This window comes from Mytilus trossulus, chromosome 10 (assembly GCF_036588685.1).
Source record: "Mytilus trossulus isolate FHL-02 chromosome 10, PNRI_Mtr1.1.1.hap1, whole genome shotgun sequence".
NCBI lineage: Eukaryota > Metazoa > Mollusca > Bivalvia > Mytilida > Mytilidae > Mytilus > Mytilus trossulus.
The window spans coordinates 64,625,352-64,638,759 of record NC_086382.1 but is presented as its reverse complement, the minus strand read 5'-3'; the positions used below and the strand labels follow the sequence as shown (position 1 = coordinate 64,638,759).

The window sequence follows — 13,408 nt, the reverse complement described above, 5'->3', positions numbered from 1 at the left end:
TGAAATGTTAACATACCTATGACGGGAAGCTTCTTTTGTCTTTGTTAATTGAATTTCTATTCTCTTTCTTTAAGTCACAATAGATTATTTCATAATTTTTGTTAAATAATGATCGAAATTGTAAGAATATATTCGAATATCTTAATACTTATATTCATTATGCCAAGTGGTTTTGGTTTGATGATTTTTTTTAAATTCTATTGATCTAGATCGACATACACAACTTATAATTCCATTTCACGATGTAAACAAATTATAAATCTTGTTACATTTATTTTATGTCAGCCCAAAAGCAAAAAATCAAATATTATCAGGAAGTCGGGCGTAATAATAAATATCTTGTTATTAGATGCACTAGTTGAAGGAAGTTTATGTTTGTCTCATAAGTAACATACATGTTATGATGTGTTTTCCTCGTGAATAAATGGATCTTTATGTACATGTACTAACATAGGCGTCTCGTCTGTAATATTACCGACTGTGGCATTTGACTGACTGTAGTCATGTAAATCATATAGACGATTCCGGTCTTCTAAGTTATTGAGATTTTCTCAGTTTTTCCACTTCATTTGCATATGAAAGCGATTTATGAGATTTTGAACTAATGGTCTCAATTCAATGAATTGTGACGGTAAATATCCGTACTGTCCTTGAATTCTACACCTTATAACTCATTTGATAACAAAGAATTATACTGAAAAACACTTGACACAATATACAGTACCATCTGACAAACATATTCAAATGATACTTGCAGTCTGTATGGTCAGGCTACAAACCAAAATAACTCATGATAATTGATAATAAATGGTAAGGAACTGGGTCAAAATTAAGGAGTAAATTAGTTTCAAAAGTATCAATTGACAAGACATGGAATTGAGACTAGTCATTGATCAAAGCTATAATTGTTACAATGAACAAAATTGATATTACTAATACGAACATTTTGCAAAAGTCCTCATATTACGGATTCTGCTAAATCATGTAAATGTTTCAAATGCATGTCAAAAACATTACCAGAATCACTTTTATAGAACATTTAAAAATGTGCTCACTCGAGATTCGGATGATTTGTTTGATCTTACAGCGAGAAAAAATAATATCTGGTTCCTATGCATCAGTAAGCTGAATAATTCTTTCCCATTTTTTATACAAATCACTTGGTATAGCAGCATGTTAAATTTAATATACTGTTGTGCTTTTTTGTTTTTGTTTTAATTTAGATTGTGACGCATCGATTACTGCTGTACCCCTATTTTGACAAGTGTACCTATTATGTCTGTTTTGTTCAGACATCGTTGTAAATATAATAGAACTTGCTGTGATGTGACTGTCATACAATTGAGAGGTTTATATAGCTATAACACCAAGTTCAATCCATCATTTTCTTCATGAAAATGCCTGTACCAAGTCAGGAATATGAGAGTTGTTATCTATATTCTTTTGATGTGTTTTATCATTTGATTTTGTCATTTGATTAGGGACTTTCCATTATTAATTTTCCTCACAGTTCAGTATTTTTGTCATTTTACTTTTTATGCATACCTGGGGATTTGTGCCATTTGGACTCTGGAAGATAATTGTTCTACTGGCAAAAACATATATCTAATTTTTATGAGGTCAATCATGGAGAATACATGTGGGATCAAAAATAGATGAGTGTTGAATGTCTTTGATCAACAAAACAGGCAAATATCCCATGCTATTTGAAACTCAAATGTACACACATGCAAAATGTATGTTTTTATCCTGTAATTTAAGCTATTGGAAGTGGTGTTCTATTATGAATATCTAAATTTTCAACAAAATGTTTGATGACAATAGAAGAACACAGAGATGGTATCTCACTCATTTTTATACAATGTTGTGGATGTGTCACATAGTTCTGGTCAACTATACCAATAGTTATAGGTTTTTTTTACGTGTAATCATTAGCAATCCCTAACTTTAAAAATACTATCATTAAATATTTTGTTTTCAATGTTAACATTTTTTCTTTGTTCCAAAATTGGTTAACTTGATGGTTGACCTATTTAGGCATGCATATCAATAAACATGATTATGATTAATAATTTTTATTATACAAAAAATAGGATTCAGGAAATTGGTAATTCATAGAACTAATGACAATAAATAACAATTATAAATATCTATAAAAAATCTACATGGATAAGGTATATATATATATATACGTATTGGTAATAAAGTTTCTCAGTATGCCTTCTTTCTTCAACACTATAATCCAGTTATAAATCAAACAAATCTACATAACAAAACAAAACAGGCAAAAACTTTTCAAATATTCAATCCAATAATAAGTTTCAAATCATGTCGTAAAATAACTTTTACAAAGAGTGTATGCATAGCTTTCATAATTAAAGTAAATATTATGGACTGCTGCTAGCATACAACATGAGAGGTTATAAAACAGTTCTTTATGTTTTAGAAAACCTTGTTCTATACTTTTAAAAAATTAATTCATCTTTAAACTGAGCAAAATATTCTTGGAATTTGGTCTTTTTATTGAATATAAAATCCATTAAAAATCTTATTTTAAACCTATACAGTATATAAGTGATCCATTCCAAAAGAATTCAGAATGTAATGCACAGGTATACAGGCGAAAAGGATAGATTAAACATTCATTCAACTATATGTGCACAGATCATTGGTCTGAATGTCATTTCTTTAACTTTTGATGGACAAAACCTAAACAATTAACAATTATTTTTCATGTCATTAAAGTGTTTACTTGATGTAACTAAGTTTGAAAAATCTGAGAATATTTCGAACGTGAAATGTGAATTTTTCAACATAAAAACTAACTTCACTTATCTTACTAGGTAGAAATCTGCTCTTTCCAGTATGACTGTATATACAGGACAATACATTAATAAATATATACATACACAGATACAGCATCTATACAAGTAAACTATTTTCTTATTATATTATTAACAAATCATGATTTGATTTAATAAAAAAAAATTAAATTAAAATCTACAATTTTTCAGAAAAGAAACAGAAATGTTTTAATGCTTATATATATATATATATAGTATATAAATTCAGCAGCATTAACATCTTAACAACTTTGATTGTCTACATCAATGTCATAAAATATCACAAATTCATTAAAATATCTACAAAAGATAAAAGTTCAGAAATTCATAGGAAAGAATATACTTCTTCAAAAAACACTTTGCATATTTCCAAATTAAAACTTAATAATAATATAAATAGCTCATCTTTTTCAATAATGTAAAAAAGTATTAAAAATATTAGAATAAGCATGATCTGCATACTTTTTTTAATAATGGTAGAAGATTGATTACCATGTCTGACTTTTAATAAGAAGTTACAATTTTTAGTTCATTTTGTGTTTAATATGAAGATTAAAATAAAATGAATTAGAAGCATCGAATATTGCATACAATATACATAAGACAAAAGAGGTAGATTTGCAATATACAATTTGTATTCAGATCTATACTTTTTAAACATATCTTCAATAATTAAATTTTACAACTTCAATATTTCAACCATTTGTGTACGTTTCCCCATCAAATGTCTATATTTTTGTATGCTACACATTAAAGTAGCATCTTTGTACTATCAACACAATCAGCTCATACAAATAAATAACAACTGCTATGTAACCTATAAATTAGATATCCCACAAATGAGCCTTCAAATGACAAACAAAAAATGCTTTGCTGAGTGAAGCCTGATACGACCTCAGAACAGTTGGTGCAGGTTTTGACACAATATTCAAGCTTGTTATTGTCTGAATTTTCTTAATACAGTGCTATTTTCAAATACTATGCAATTGAAGATTTCTTGCTATTGCCCAATACTAGCATTATCCAAAGCAAAAAAATGTTTGTGGTCTGTATACGACCATTGTGGTTGTATATCAATTGTATCATCTGGAGTTTAAACTACTTGAGGAGCTTTTAACTTTGAACTTGAATGCAGTTAAGTTCACCTCTTTTTCTTCTTAAACTCGATGCTGATAAAGAAGGGGATAATAAACAAAATAAATTCATTTCATTCAACAAAACACAACCATAAATAAACTAAACATAATTGGTCAAACAATAAACACATTTAAATAAAAAAAAATAAAAATAATGAATTGGTCAGAATAAAAAACTGTAAAATTATATATAAAAAAAATGGTCTACCTATCTGAAACACTACAGAAATTGTATCTGCAGGCTTTTCCTTCATTTTGTCATTAAGTAGAGCAAAACATCAGTGAAAAATAATTACTTGAAAATGGGGAAAATTACAGTATGAGAAATAATGGCTTCACCACAATTTTATATACTTTTATATACAAAAAGGTTATGAGAGGGTCTGGATAGGGTGCTTTAATATTATTTTTTTTTTTAATTCTTATGACATTTTTTACAATTCTATTTATTAAATTGTTCTTTTATTATTTTTTATTTATTTATTTTATTAAATTTGTTTTGGGGGGAAGGGGGGATTATTTCTCTTTTCCTTATATTTCAGCATCCCACAACTCTCCATATATCATTTTTTTTATTTTTTGGTCTAAATCTTCCCTTAGAGCAGATTATTTTAATTTATGTTAAACCCATCCAAACCCTCAGGTAAATGTAAACAAATTGTCAATTGTTTTTGCAAGTAAATAGTTATAACTTTTTGTTTTTTCTAGGTTATATCTTTATGACATAAGGAACAATATACAATATATTATAACAGTCATGAATAAATGAACTAAAATTAAAGAAATAGCACTAATTACAATTATGGAAATGAACACAATATAAGTCATAAAATTATTATCTAAATACATCAATAACATTCTCTAAGTATTTTTAATTATCTTTTAATTTGTCAGAACAAAGTTTGCAAATTGTCAATCAAATTTTAGTAACTATAACTTCAACAACTTGTCTATTATGATACTGATAAAAAAATTAATTATACTTTTCTGTTTACAATTATTAAACTAAAACCACTTATTTACATATCCACATATAGAAATAAAAACACAACTATAGCAGAAAGGTACAACCTTCATATACATTAAACCTGAATAATTTGTATGGAAAGTCTGTGCTTTTTCTTTACATAACATAAAACGAAAGTACTGCGTCACTTACTTGCTAAAAGTAAGGCTATCTCTTTTATTCATAATTATGCATAAGAAAAATTGAGCAAATAAATTGACCAGAATGAAAAGTAAGAACATTTGGATAAAAATACTCCTTTTTTGTTTTCAAAAGATGCATTGGTAGCACAAATATTGTTATACCAATACACAAAAAATCTTGGATAATAATTATGACTTGAATATCTGAAGCTATAAATATTTATAAGAGTATGAATTATATGATAATTGTATAAATCAACTCTGAAGCAAGTATATACTGTATCAAATTTTCATGCAAGTATATCAAAGACTTGTTACATTGTAGTAGGTTGTATAAGGCCTCAATATAGCCTTTTTTCTAACAAAATTTCAATTCAGAATGTTATACCAAAATAACAAAAAATCATAGTTTAAACAATGACTAGTTAGAAAATAATGAAAACAGGTCAATTTCCTTTGGTAATTAATCATTTACTAACATCATACAAAATTATGGAATCTAGATATACCCTGATTTACCTATTAGTAAAGTTATTAATATTTGTCTACCAGAATCAATGTATGCAAATGTTTATGGGTGTTTTTCAATTAACCTACCATCTTTAAAATCTGCCATCTCGGTCAAGTTATTGTTATTGCCATACTCATATCTTTGATACATTCCCCATTTCCATTCTCAATTTTATTGCATAATACAAAATGAAATTGAAAAAAAAATATGGCTGAATGAAATTTTTAAATTTCTTTTTACATCATTTCGTAAGTTTATTTATATAGAAGAAATACTGGTATTAACAAAAATACTTTCAAGGAATCTTAGAATACTCTACTTATCCTTTACATAAAATTTCATAACACATCATTGTCAATCCTGTATCAATAAGAGCTTTAACAATAAGCTAATTAATGGGCATGATTTAAACCTGCTTTCTTTATTAATATCATCTGGTGACATAAGCACATTATAACAAATATGATTCAATTACTTGCAATAGAAAATAAAGTAAGACACTATATTTAGTATGTACTAACTCAACTGGTACATATACATACATAAGAGTACATAAACACACATAATATGTATCTATACACACATAAGACTTATCTAAACATTTTACAAATAGTAGGTATTTAGTTTACAAGAGCAGTATATGTTTCTATACTTCTAAAAGTAATATAGGAGTTTAACCACATAGAACATTATGCCTGAAATTCCAATCTTCATAACATTTGTTTCTTTCTGGACATATAAAATGTTCCGATACAAATAGCCATGTATTGTCTTATTTCCAATTGTGCTGGAATGGAAAAGGTTCAAAATTAATTTTCCCACCTCTACCTATCTCAATTTTCAAATGTTCCCCCACTTTCATCAAAAGCTAGATGGAAAAAAAGTACCATTTTTTTATAAAATTTTCTGCAATTTTTTTTCAATATGAAAAAAGCTGCCATTTGTCAATTCTTTAATATAAAATTATTCAAGAAAAATTTCAACCCCAGGGATAGGACAGAAATATCAACAAGTCTCACAATACTTTATACCTATTTCTAAGTCAATAGTTTTACATTTCTAAATGAAGTTTTGTTGCTTGATTAGTAATAATATACATAAAACCAATGTCCATCTACCATGGTCAGACTAAAATAACATTTAAATGAGTTGTAAGTTTTCAGTATCCTGGAAATCTTCCTCTTCGAAGCCTACACCTTCTTTCTTCAGTAATGCCAATATCATGCTCTCTAACTTATTGTTCTGAGCCTGGATGTCTTTAATACTAGATTTTAATTTCTTTACATCTTTCTGTAAGTGGTCTTGACTTTCTTGTAGCTTTTCTATCTCATCCTATAAAATGTATTCAAATGATGACATCACCAAATCCACAATTATAAAGTGTTTAAAAGAATGCTTTTGCTTTCTAAAAGAATGAAATTATTACAATTATGTTTATAAAATGATGCTTGTACTTCAGTCTGAGATACTAATAAATGAAAGTTTAATTCATTATCTGAATCTTTTATATTGTTTTTTTTCTTTTTTTCCATTTTAACATCAATTTCACTTTACGAAATGCAGTTCAAAATGAGGAAACAGAAAACACTGCTTTATCAAATGTATCAATCTTACCAATTCTGGGTTCAAAGCCTTAGAAATAGCAGCTGAAGAAAGATCCCCAGCTTCAATTGCTGAAAGCTTTTTCAATGGATTCAATGTTCTTTCGTTCGGCCTGATTTTTTGCTTTTGAATAACAAATCTTCTTCTTATAAATTCAGGCACAAGTCTTTCCACATCTAGAGCCAGTTCAACCTAAAACATTCAATAGTTGTACTTGGCTATGCATTTACACTGATTTTCTATATAAAGAGAAACATAATAAACATGCCATATAATTATACCATATATATATTTCAAACAATTCTATTGGGTGAAACATTATCACGTGACATGGAATAATTCAGTAAATTTTCATTCAATTGCAAGCTTAAGGATTTAGCAAGGATGAATAACCCTTAAAATTTACACCAGAGGTGAATAACCTTTTGAGTGTGTTGATTTGTACTTGAGTTACCTCCCATGAAAATGATGTCACAGACATAAATAAACAAAATGGCAGCGTTCAACGCTTTCACTAGACGAGGAAATAAGGCATTCGACATGAATAGAGCTGAGAGTGCCAGCAGCTAATAATATCTCTTATAAACAGTCCTTTTCAGGGCCATCAATATTTTACAAAAAGATTCTACTTTTGTTGTAAATTCGATAAATTCAAACACAAATGTATTTTTAAACATCAGTCTGTGTGTAATGTTAAAAATAAATTTATTATTAAAAATATAGACACTATTATAGTAAGTGTTCGAAATGCACTTCCTCTGTTAGTTCGGTATAATAAAATACTTGCTGCCCCTTTAAATCGATGAATATCCAAAATTGTCAACCCTTAAAAGTTATTTCACTTCTGGCGCACCTTTTCAACGGGCCATAATTGTATAATATATTTCACTATTGATCACATGTAAAAATTTTCATCAGATCAAAACTTTTTCTAATAAAAGTGACTCATAATGAATGATGCCAGATTTATTTTTTACAGTTCAAAATTTAACTTTGAATTTTAGGAACAAAAAAATAGATTTAACTATAAAAAAAAGTTTAATTAGTAAGCAGGGTGACCCTTGTATTACCTGCATAGCCATTCTCTTTAATGCTGCTTGTTCCTGTACTGCCTTGATGTCATCTACAGCCAAACCAACCTATAATATTAACAAACATGTAAATTTGGAATATAAATGGAAGATCAGATACCACTTTAGTAATTTGGCTGTTATGGTTATTTATACATATGAACAACATGTTTACATTTATTTTTGCAAAGCATTCTGCAAGGAAACAAACCTTTACTTCTTCATAGTGGGATTTAAACATTGTTTGAAAAGTGTGATCCAGACATGAAAAGATATTGGCTTCACTACCTTTTGGATATGTGCATTTCCATCCCTAAATATAAAACCCAGGCCAAAACAGGAAGAAAACAAAAGGAAAACAAAAGGAGTAGGGAAAGTTCATTTACAATTGAATAATTAAATGTAAACACAAATAATATTAGCAGAAGCATTGTCTAGTTTATGTTACCTTGCTGACACTAGCCATGAATAAGTATGGCAACCAAGCATCTATAGGGGGAGAAATTGGCACAAGCTATAGCTTTCAATTACATAAAAATCAACATAAATCAGAAAGACATTGAGTTGATCTGAAAAACAATATGATTTTTCCTTTCTGTAATTGGTTAAAGCAATGGATTTACAAGTTAAATTCAATAAAGCATATGAAAGCCGTGTAAATAAAATGATAAGTTTGATTCTTACCAGTAAGTTCATGATGATGATGGACATGATCACCATGAAGACAACGAACAACACATAAGTAATTGGTTCTTGGAATACAATGCTACGATAATCATAACTAGCACTTGATGGATCTCTAAACTGGTCGTTAAAAATAGAATCATATTCAAATTCTCCAATCATCATCACAGTTGTTTTCATTAAAGATTGCCACACTGAGGCAAATGGTTCCTAAAATATAAATCAATTCTAATTATATACTTATGTTAAATTTTCATGTCATCAGGACCTATTTTTTTACATGACCAAACATTATCACTTCTTGGTTTCAGTAATGAAATTTTTTTAATTTATTCCCAAAAAAGACTTAATTAATTCAACCATGTTCACAAAAAATGAAGAAAATAGTTCTGACAGTAAAACTGTGTAAATGTTTTGTAAACAAGAATGTGTCCAAAGTACACGGATGCCCCACTCACACTATAATTTTCCATGTTCAATGGACCGTGAAATTGGGTAAAAAGTCTAATGTGGCATTAAAATAAGAAAGATCATACCATAGGGAACATGTGTACTTAGTTTCGAGTTGATTGGACTTCAACATCATCAAAAACTACCTTGACCAAGAACTTTAACCTGAAACTCACACTTTCATTTTCTATGTTCAGTGGACCGTGAAATTGGGGTCAAAAGTCTAATTTGGCTTTAAAATTAGAAAGATCATATCAAAAGGAACATATGTACTAAGTTTCAAGTTTATTGGACTTCAGTTTCATCAAAAACTACCTTGACCAAAAACCTGAAGCGAGACAGACGGACGAACGGATGGACGGACAGACGAATGAACAGACAGACGAACGGAAGCACAGACCAGAAAACATAATGCCCCTCTACTATTGTAGGTGGGGGCATAAAAAACTAGTAAGAACAACACCTTTGTTAAAAAAGGAACACATGCATTTTCTCTAGGAAGGTTTACCTAGCATAGTCTTTTTAATATTGATTTATACATTTAAAATATTTCTAAATTAGAAAAAGTCTAAATGGAAAGCAAACCTTCAAAATATTTTGAACAGCTTGCACTTACAATAATGGATCTACAATTGTGATGATGACACTAGTTTCAATTTAATTCACAAGCTCAGAACAACAGAAAAATCTAAGGATATATTTTTGCTTCTTTAAAGTGAATACACTGTATAGTTGGTAAAATGGTCCTCAAAACTACATTACAATTGTAGTGAGAATTGACATCTGCTATTGGTTTGTAGGGCATGTAATTGATTGCTGTTGTTTATATATTAACTTCATACTAATACATAATAAACTTTTAACAAAACAATTACCTGGTTTTGTAGTAATGTATAAAATCCCAAGGCAAAGGCCACAATGAATAAGACGAAAACAATGAAGAACTGTATGAATGTATTAAGGATGTCCTTGAACATCACAACATAGATTCCTAACGCTGGAAACTTCTGTAAAAACAACACCAATTCTATCCACGCTAAAAATATAGATGTAGCTCCCAATGACCATTGCCAGTCCTGTCAATGATAAAATATTCAAATTTAGGCCATGGAAAATTAATTTTTGGTTTCCCCTAACATGGGGAAATTTTATAGACCCGGTAGTCAGGCTTTTTGTTTCTATAGTGGAACTATAATCTTGCATATATTTCCAACACTTTAAGTTGTCTCTGTAAAAAAAAAACACCATTTATTTATTTTTTTACAGAAAAATTTAATGACCCAGCGGTAAACAAATGACCCGGTCGGGTTAGGGGAAACCATCTTTTATTTTTCCATGGCCTTATAATTTCTCAAATTTCTAATAAAAAAATTATAAGCATATCTGTAATGGTTCATGATTTTAACATATTTCAAAATGTGCTAGACAATTATAAGTCATAGATTATTGGTGGTTAATTCTGTTTTACTTGTGTTATTGTTATCTGTTTTGCCAGTATTTTAGATGAGGATGAATGGCTGTTTAATGTCCATTTGCATATTAAAGACAATAGCATGTTAATGTTGTATGACCATACACACTGCTTTAATTTGTCCTTGATTGACACTTTGAGCTTAATCTTTAAAAATTTTAAAAGTTGGGAAGAAGACATATCATCCTTCACAGCTCGACATTATTCTGAAATTCAGTGAACCAGTCTTTACTCTTATGTCTTTAACTTTGTATGCTCAGACAAGAAGCACCAAAGACAAATGTTTGGTTTCACAAAGCAAGGGTTCAAATGCACTGTCTCCCATATTTGTAACAAGAATCCTACCAGGAAACCACCTAGGAGGTCCCAGTTTTGTTGAATTTCTACACTGATCTTTATTCATGTACATGTGTGTTTATCTATGCAATTTTGTTTATTCCATTGACAGAAATTAAAACAAGACATGTTGAGTTCAAAAATACAAATCATTTAACCATGTCTTCCTATAAAGAATTATCCTCAGCAATGATTGTCTAATTTATTTTTACTGGTTTTTTTAGGCCCTTTTAGAAGTTTGTTGTTATGGTATATCTTTGATTTATTTATCCATCTAGTTCACTTCTAATCTAGACACCAAGTGAATTAGTGCTTGATGCATTGATCCATTGCTGAAGGCAGTATATTAACTCTAAAAATCTTTTGATATTTTTGTTGTTTGATTGCTGTTTAATTGTCAGATGTACACTTGATATCTCTTTTGATTTCTACAATTCCATGAGCATTGTTACATACTTCTCTAAAACCAGTATCTCGCTGACAGGTTTTGAAGTCAATCACCAACAATAAGGCACAAATATATGTCACCCATTCTATCAAATTCTCCCAACCTAAATATTGCAGTTTGGCCTGGTACACTTGGAGTAGCTGAAATCAAATATTTTCATAGAGAAAATTGTGACAACAGAAACAAATTTAAAAGGTATGAAAGAGGATGTTTTTTTCATGTATCAATTCTTACAAAAAGGTATACATAAGGTATATGCATAAACTATCTGTTCAGTCAATTCAAAGTTCTAAGTTGAAATAGACATCAATTCATAATATAATCTCTACATTTTAAAATCTTTGTGTTTCCTACGTTCTCATTCAGAAATGGGCACTGAACAGTCTTGTTCAAACTCTTAAAGGTAGAAATGATGCTTTGAAGTTGTATCTATCAAGGTTCTATTTGCATAAAAAGCAGTCTTTACTCTAAATATCTACAAACTAACCTCTCTTAACAGATTCCATGCAGCCAAAGCCATGATGACATACTTTCCAATCTTAGCAAACAAAGGTTGATCATAGTCTTTGCCTGCAGCGTTTGCAAGGCTCACCATGTCACAAGTATTATTCCCGGCACCAAGTTCTAATTCACTAAAATTAAACAACAAATAAGTCATCAAAATCAGAAATACACCTTAATCAAACCTTAAAAAACATCAATCAATATCATTATATAAAACATTGCCCAATTCTGAATCTTCTTGAAAATAACACCTGAAGTGTGTGTATTTCGTGAAAAAAGATAATATACTGTTAATTCAATTCAGAAATGGTGTCTGTGCACATATCATTGTAATGGCAGGATGTTTTTTTTCTATTTTGAATTCACTAGAGAATTTGTTCAAAGTAAGTTGCAGGTCAATGTTGTTTACTTTCATGGAAATTTGTTCAAACTCGATTATCAAATGACCTTCAATTCTATTTCAAACAATAAAATTTTCAATATTCAAACAAAAAAGTCTCAAAACGCTGTTCATTTTAAGTTTGAAAATTTAGCCATCTTGAGTGAACAAATATTATATCACAGTTGTAATGCAGTGGTAGAATCTATATATACATCCCCTTTGAAAAACTAGATGAACTTACTATAGAAAAGGAGGTTTGGTTTCTATAATATATCCTGTCAAAAAAGTGAGGAAAACAGCATAAATGAAGAAATTGATGTAGTAGAAGACTCGACCAAAACTGTTCCATTTATACTTCAGTAAAGCTGTTACCAGTGGGTGAGCTAACAAATCTTCTCGTTTAGATGTCACCTGAAAAATATAATAATTTATTCACAATACCGACTTCAAACGTTAATTGCACAGATAGACATAGATGCATTTAAAATAAAAATATACAAAATCTAAAATATATAAAGTATATACATAATTTTTGTGCAACCCTCAAGTAAGTCAATATTTTACAACAGTAGATACTGATACCTTTTGATGACAAAATATAGGGCAATAACTATCATTGGTGCAAATAAGTAAAATATGAAGGTAGAAAGACTGTTTGAAACACTTGATCTTATTTTCATGTATAATAAACTGTTATCACAGAGATATGTCTCGCCTTTTTGTAATCTGGTAATTTTGGCAATGAATTGTGCCAATTAATGCTAATACAATTGCAAACCAAATATCAATGACCTACCACAAGTGGATCCCTAAAAATTGACC

At 29.2% G+C, this 13,408-nt stretch overlaps 1 protein-coding gene across 4 annotated transcripts in view; it reads right to left on the bottom strand.

Annotated features, from left to right (window-relative positions):
- Positions 1–2,059: 2,059 nt before the first annotated feature.
- LOC134688377 (transient receptor potential cation channel subfamily A member 1 homolog) overlaps positions 2,060–13,408 on the bottom strand; it is a 38,967-nt gene continuing 27,618 nt past the window's right edge. For all 4 annotated transcript variants that reach the window (XM_063549053.1, XM_063549054.1, XM_063549055.1 and 1 more), the window contains 8 exons: positions 12,828–12,997; positions 12,188–12,332; positions 11,709–11,840; positions 10,321–10,521; positions 8,996–9,205; positions 8,312–8,380; positions 7,254–7,433; positions 2,060–6,971 (listed from right to left, as the gene is read on the bottom strand). In XM_063549053.1, the coding sequence (XP_063405123.1) occupies positions 6,780–6,971; positions 7,254–7,433; positions 8,312–8,380; positions 8,996–9,205; positions 10,321–10,521; positions 11,709–11,840; positions 12,188–12,332; positions 12,828–12,997 (1,299 nt within the window). In that variant the 3' untranslated portion in view covers positions 2,060–6,779. The remainder of the gene's footprint in view (positions 6,972–7,253; positions 7,434–8,311; positions 8,381–8,995; positions 9,206–10,320; positions 10,522–11,708; positions 11,841–12,187; positions 12,333–12,827; positions 12,998–13,408) is intronic.